This window comes from Vespa velutina, chromosome 15 (assembly GCF_912470025.1).
Source record: "Vespa velutina chromosome 15, iVesVel2.1, whole genome shotgun sequence".
NCBI lineage: Eukaryota > Metazoa > Arthropoda > Insecta > Hymenoptera > Vespidae > Vespa > Vespa velutina.
This window is the reverse complement of record NC_062202.1, coordinates 1,621,253-1,628,752: the sequence shown is the minus strand read 5'-3', so window position 1 is coordinate 1,628,752 and position 7,500 is coordinate 1,621,253. Positions and strand designations below refer to the sequence as shown.

General features: G+C 32.5%; 1 protein-coding gene across 5 annotated transcripts in view; it reads left to right on the top strand.

The window, feature by feature from the left end:
• LOC124954626 (neurotrimin-like) overlaps nt 1-7,500 on the top strand; it is a 275,085-nt gene that overhangs the window by 131,532 nt on the left and 136,053 nt on the right. The window contains exons 1-2 of one of the 5 annotated variants that reach the window (XM_047507843.1): nt 3,002-3,777; nt 4,039-4,172. The exons of the other annotated variants lie outside the window; for them this stretch is intronic. Of the exons in view, the coding sequence (XP_047363799.1) occupies nt 4,122-4,172 (51 nt within the window). The 5' untranslated portion in view covers nt 3,002-3,777; nt 4,039-4,121. Of the gene's footprint in view, nt 1-3,001; nt 3,778-4,038; nt 4,173-7,500 lie in introns of those variants that run through there. 5 annotated transcript variants of the gene reach the window in all.

Below are 7,500 nucleotides of genomic sequence, written 5' to 3'. Positions count from 1 at the left end.
AAAGTAGAACGTATTATACATACACAGACATAGACACACAGCAGACATAGACACACACACACACACACACACAGAGCAACCAGCCAATTCATTCTCCTCGTCTCGCGAGCCGTAAGGACGCCTTAAATCAATAGTATCCTATCTGCTAAACCGATCCGTGCGCGTGCTGTGACTAATTTGCAAGCTCCAATGCTCTCGATTCCGGTGTTACCGATCGATATATCTCCAGTGTTCCCGATTCGCAAATTAACTCAATTATGTAGGTGAAATCCTTCGATCGTGCTACTACTGGATAGCCGATCTGGAACTTGGAACGCGTGCCACCAATATGATATAATCTATATTATTCTTTTCTAATCTGTAAATCATTGAAAATCTACTGTGATAAATTTGATCGTTTAAATAACAGAAAGATTTGTTTCAAATGTTCGCGAGATTATAAATCGTACGAAATATATCTAACAAAAAAATTCGATGAATGGAATTAAATAGATTCAAAAAAAAATATTAAAGTATACATATGAAAGATTTAAAGCGTTCAACTGATATGAAATAAATCGATTTGAAAGAATTAAAAAGAAGAAAAATAAAGAATAAATCAGTATCATTTTGTGCATACGTATAACAACGAGATTCATGCTTTTGTGAATCGCATAGTGAAATTAACAAAATTAAATGTCAATTGATCTGATGAAAATTTACATTATTACTATTATTATTATTATTATTATTATTATTATTATTATTATTATTAATATTATTATTATTATTATTATTATTATTGTTATTATTATTATTATTATTATTATTATTATTATTATTATTATTAATAATCGTCGTTTTAATTTTATATATTTTTCTTCGATTTTCTCTCTCTCTCTCTCTCTCTCTCTCTCTCTCTCTCTCTTTCTCTCTTTCTCTCTCTCTTATAATCCAATAAACAGAAAAAAGAATATTATTGCAATTTTTTTTCTAATCTGCAAAGAGCATTGAATCCTATGATAAATGTATTGTAAAAAGGAAAAAAAAAAAAAAAGAAAAAAAAGAAAAAAAAATAAAAAGAAAAAAAAAGGAAACAAAACCGTGTAAAAAATGTTTTAAAAATTCGACGAAGGGAAGAATTAACAGGATTACAGAATATCCGAGAGCCTACGTGTGTGTGTGTGTGTGTGTATGTGTGTATGTGTATGTGTGAAAGATTAAAACATTGAACTGATTTTGAATAAATCGATTTCGCAAATAAAATTGAGAAAAATACGGACAAATGTTTCCTATTATATATTTGAGTTGTAAAATTTTTTACACGTCATCATGTTCCCGTGACTCGTGTAAAGGCGAACAGTCAACAAAATATCCTATTTATTTTCTTTTTTCTTTCCTTTTTTTTTTTTTTTCGTTCTTTCTCTCTTTAGATTTTAGTAGGTAAATATACGAGCGATCGATACACAAGTGTTGGGTACACGGTCTAGGTCACGTTGTCTATAGTACGAGGTTATAAGTAATAGTAAACATTCCTATGAACTTCTAACAGAGAGATAGAGAGAGAGAGAGAGAGGGAGAGAGGTTTCTGGAGAGGAAAAGGTCAGTTCGGTTTAAGCTTTCGTTCCGTTCACACGTTTATAATTTATCCTCTACAAAATCTAATCGCTATCGTTCAATGGAATTGTTTAATATAATACGTATTTAAACGTATCTCATATTAATACATAATTTATCATTTTAAAATATAAATTAAACGTTCGATCGAGTTACGTATTTCATAAAATCTCAATGTATATATATATATATATATCATATAGAATAATTATTATTATAATCGAATATTAATATTTATCATTTGAATCTTATGCGTATTATTTCTTCGTTACGTTTGATGATAATAAGAGGGGCGGGGGGCGGTGGGAGGGTTGAAGGGAGGGAGTAAAAAAAAAAAAAAAAAGAAAATCAGAAGAAAAAGAAAAGAAACAGACGTCTTATTATTCGTTGTTGTTTCTCCCACGACGACGCACTGACTGGCGACGTTTCGTTCGAGACTCGAAAGATATCATATACGCGAATAGAAGAAGGACTGAATTATTCCACGTGCATACGCCTATTTCTTTTCTTCTTTCGAAGGACGTTAGGGACGAAAGCCAGCGAGAAAGTCCCTTCGCGTCGCTCGTTTTTCATTCGTCTCGTAGGAGGACGGTGCCCTAAGGAACGAAGAAGGATAGCTGGTTTCGAGAAAAGTGTGCGAGAAAGAAACTACATATAACGGTGTTATCTTTTGTTCTCCGGTAAGGTCCTGCGTTTACGATCTTATTCTCTTCCTTATCTTTCTTTACCAGGGAGAATATCTCGTCACGTACGTCCCTGAGAGGTAGCGTGTATGGAATTAAGAAAAAAAATTTTTTCTTCTACGAAAAGTCCATACAGGAATATAGTAAGATCGCGATTCGAGATCGAGTTAACGAACGTTATATCAATTTTATTATCTTTCTATTATATTCTATCGGATTCATCTAATATCTTTTATATATTATACTATATCGTTGTATTTAATAATTATTAGCATTCGTTATATTAGACCCAATTGTGCTTGGTTCGTGATATTCCAATCGATTTTGATTCATGATACTCGATAAATTTCTTCATAATCATGAGAATTTCATTTATGAATTTGTATAATCATTCGTTAGTACAAGTATTAGTTATTGATTAATAAATTCGTATTGATAAACTTATTTATGTTAATCAAATTCACGGGTAATTTAATCGATTTATTTATTCAGACAGATAAGAGAAAATATTTTTTTGTAAGATAAATTCTTTAACATATACGATGTATATTCTGTTTTTCTTTCTCTTTTTTTTTTTTTTTTTTAATCGTCATTATTAATATTAATTTTCGAGCGGAAATAAAATTTGAAAAAAAAAGAAAAAAAAAAAAAGAAAATCTTTCATGAATCAAAAAACGATATAATTTATTTAACATAATAAAACTTATGTGGAAACAGTTGTAAGAGAATTATTTTATAAATTTTCTTAGAGCAGAAATAGAATATAAATTGTATGATAAAATTCATGGGATAAGTATTAAATTGTCATTTTATTATCGATAGTGATTATTTTTGTCAAGGAAAAGAAAAAAAAAAAGGAAAGAAAAAGAAAAAAAGAAAAAAAATAAAAAACAGAACAAAATTTCCATTGACATTAGAATATATTACGGATAAAATTGTGAAACATTTTTCTATAAATTATTATAAACTTTTGAATCCTTTGTTCGATCGTTAACGTGTATTAACTCTTAAAAAGCTGGATTCGACTTTGATCTTCGTATCGGCTTTCGAAGGTAAGTACGTCGTGATCGGCTTTGGCGTTCGAACGGCGGATTTCCGCACCGCGTCCGAATCCTCTCGATGATTCTTCTTTTTCTCCCCTCCACGTGAGAAGATCCTTCTTACGTTTTTATCTCATTGTTCTATCTTCATTTTTCTTTTTCTCTTTTTCTCTTTTTCTCTTTTTCTCTTTTTCTCTTTTCCTTTCCTTTCCTTCCTTTTCTTTTTTACGAACAACCACGGATAATCTCGAAGGTATTTCATCGATCTTTATCGAAAATTTCTAATCCGCGAATGAGATGATACGCGTGATTAGAGTTACAATTAGATCGAATAACGAGTGATGAAAAGACGTGAGGAAAATAAATATGATACGGTAGAAAGAAATTCATGAGAAGTAGAGGAACAACGATATCCGTCTTTTCGTACTTGAAGAGGTCAATGAAAAGGCGCTTAAAAGGTGAGAGAGTGAAAATTAAAAAAAAAATAAATTAATTAAAAATGAAAAAAATAAAAATTTAATAGTTCTTTATTAATAAAAAAAATTATCATTATATATATATATATATATATATATATATACACGCATATGTATTAAAATCGTAAAGTGTAAAGTACATAATTATTAAATAATATATAAAATAATAAGAAATTAATTTCAGGATTCTTAAGGCATTTTATCTCTCTCTCTCTCTCTCTCTCTCTCTTTCTCTCTCATTAGTTGGGAATAAAAATTTCAAACTACTGTGAAAACTTTGAAGAATACGACGACGACCACCACCACCACCACCACCATCACGAAGGATGGGGCGCGGTATCCCTTCGCTAGCTGTAGATAATCTAGATTTCCGAAGGGTGAGTTTAAGAGAGGAAGAGAGGAAGAGAAGAAGAGCTCGGTTTAATTTTCTATCGTTCCCAAGGCACGCTCGTCTACCTCGAAGTAGCATTACTTTTATCACCTTGATGATCGGGGGATGATTTTATTGGCGATCCCGTATGCCATGTGAGTAGCGGGCGGGGTGGTTTAATGAGTCGGTCTTCCTTCCCTCGTCGTCGACTAGGAACAGCTTCCTTCACCCTTAACAGCTATCCCACCCAACTCAACCCAACCCAACTCAACCCAACCCAACCTAACCCAATCCAACCCAAGCGAACCTAACCCAACTCCACCTCACCACACCCCACCTCACCTCTTCTCCTTTTCCTTCGTTCCACGCCACCGAACTCAGCCACCCTCTTTCAACCTCTCCAACCGCCCTCACAATTACGTCGCGCGTGCTCCGACTAGAGAAACGTTCAGAAACACCATGAAGAAAAAGAAAGAGAGAGAGAGAGAGAGAAAGAGAAAGAGAAAGAGAAAGAGAGAGAGAGAGAGAGAGAGTCTAGGGATAGTCCTCGATGTCTTCTATCCTTTTCTCCGTTTTTCTTTCCTTCGATTTTCTTCGAAAATCTTCGTTGAACCCCTTTCCATGCTTCGTTTTCTTTCTTTATCTTTCTCTTTTGCTTTCCTTTTTTTTTTTCTTTTCTTTCTTTCTCACGACCTTTGACTTCGCCTTTTCTTTCTTTCTTTCTTTTTCCTTTCTTTCCTTTTTTTTTTTTTTTTTTTTATATTTTCGACCCCTCTATATTCTCTCGTATTTCTTTTTAACGTTCGACCGTAGTGAGACTGATACCGAAGCCAGAGATCTCTCTGTCCTTTTCTATCTTTTTTTCGTTTTATCTTCTCTCTCTCTCTCTCTCTCTCTATCTATCTTTTTTTTTATTCGTTCAAAGTTGTTGCATTCAACCTTAGAGAGATAGCTAGGAAGCCTACATTCGGAACTATGTACTTTTTTGTGTTTTTGTTTTCTTTTCTTTTCCATTTCTTTCTTTTTTTTCTTTTTCTTTTTCTTTTTCTTTTCTTTTTTTCTTTTTTTTTTTTTTTCTTCTTCTTCGGATATCACCAAACCAACTACAGAGAACAACGATGAATATTACGGATTATTTTACTCTCGTCGATTTTGTTTTTCATTTTTATATACCCTGTATACGTATATTAGTAACAACTATCACTGTCGAGTTAGATATTCGATTCCGAAATATCGATGATAATAATTATATAAAAGAGTCGAGAGATTTTTCATTTTCTTCTTATATAATAAATATTTCTATTTGAAATAGAAAAGAATTCGTACGGGGACTCGTGGAAGAAATGATGGAGGGGAGGTTAGAAGGATATTACGTACATTGCAATAATATGATCAAAGTTTCACAATTTTCTGTCTACCACACACACACACGCACACATATGTGTGTATCTATATATATATATATATATATAGATAGATAGATAGATAGATAGATAGATAGATAGATAGATAGATAGATAGATAGAAAAGTTCGATTCACAGTCACGTAGAGAACTCTTTAGATACACAGCTCGCTGGTAAAGGAAAAGATTTTTCTGTAATCCGATCGGAGACGATCGAAAACGATCGTTGCTGACTCGAGATGGACAAGATAAACGTATGGTAGCACAGCTTCCGCTGAGTTTCCCGTAGCGAAAGCTCAAACTCACTCCTCTCTCTCTCTCTCTCTCTCTCTCTCTCTCTATCTCTATCTCTCTCTATCTCACTCTCTCTCTCTCTCTCTCTTTCTCTGTCGATGTTGGGAAGTAGTTTGTTGACACACTCCACCGACATCCTGGATTTTGCCTTTGAGAGAATCGTGAATCGGTATCGACGACGACGTAACCTGCCTGTTTGACAAGCATAAACTGATCAGCATGCATATAGAAACTGATCTTTCACGCACATGCACATACGTATCTTTCTCTCTCTCTCTCTCTCTCTCTCTCTCTCTCCTCCCCCCTCTCTCTCTTTTTCTCTCTTTCTTTCTCTATCTCTCTCTTTGTCTCTTTTTCTTTCTTTTTCTATCGAATATACATCACCGAGTAAAAATTTTTAATATTTCGTTTCCAATGATTTTTCATGTATTAAAATCTATTTATTAAATTTACTTTTTTGTTTCATTTTGAATTTTCAACGTTAAAATTCAACAATTTGTAAATATATATATATATATATATATATATATATATATATATTTTTTCTCTCTCTTTAAATTTTATAAAATAGACACGCGAGTTCGTCTTTCTCAAATCGTTTCGTTTCGTTTCGATTTAATTCAATTCAATTCAATTTAATTTAATACAATATAATATCATTTAATTTAATTTGGTTGATTGATCGATTGATTTATCTGGGGGGAAAAAAAAAGAAAGAAAAAAGAAAAAGAAAACAAAGAGAAAAAGAGGAAAACAAAAAAAAAAGAGAGAGAGAAAAGGAAACAGTGGAAAACGTCGAGACGAGCTTGTAATTGTTGATTTCGTTGATATCTCAAGATCGAGGAGAATTTGAATCGATGGAGCGCAAACGAGATTTCTACGTTGGGTATTCTTGACTCGATTTCAACGATGATTATGCTTAGTATACCTGACGTATACTAATTGTGGTAGCGCTCTTGCCTATTTCGTCGCTCGAACGGAACGTCTAATGGAAACTATCGTGGCGTACGTTTACAACACCTCGCTACAATTCCCTGAACACAATAGATCGGAGTGAGTAAGAGAGAGAGAGAGAGAGATAGAGAGAGAGAGAAAGAGAGAGAGAGAGAGAGAGAGAGAGAGAGAGAGAGAGAGGAGGGGAGGACATCAGCGTTTCTAGCATCGTTCCATTCCCTTTGGTATTTTCATCCCCTCCATCGTTGCCCTTCGATCCTCAACATCTCTTGTTTTTGGTCGTACACGAGAATCCTAATGCTTTAATATTATATCGTCGAATATTTTTAATCATTGCTATGAGAATAAAAATGTTCATTAGAATATTTAAAAAATTTCTCTCTACCAATTGAAAGAATTAATTTCTGTTTTTTTTTTTTTTTTTTTTTTTTTTTTTTTTTTATTATTAAGGAATAAAATCAACGTATTTCGTGATAACTGTATAACCTACATAATTTTTTTCATAATATTTTAAATAATTAATCCCATCGATCCATTGTAGTTTAAATATAATTTCATGGTTATTCATCTATTCATTTTCTTTTTATATTTCGTTTTATCAAATTTTTTAAATATTTTTTTTTGTTTCAAAGTATAAGTACTACTTGATATAGTGTCATTTTTCTTTTTTTCTTTTAATTGAAA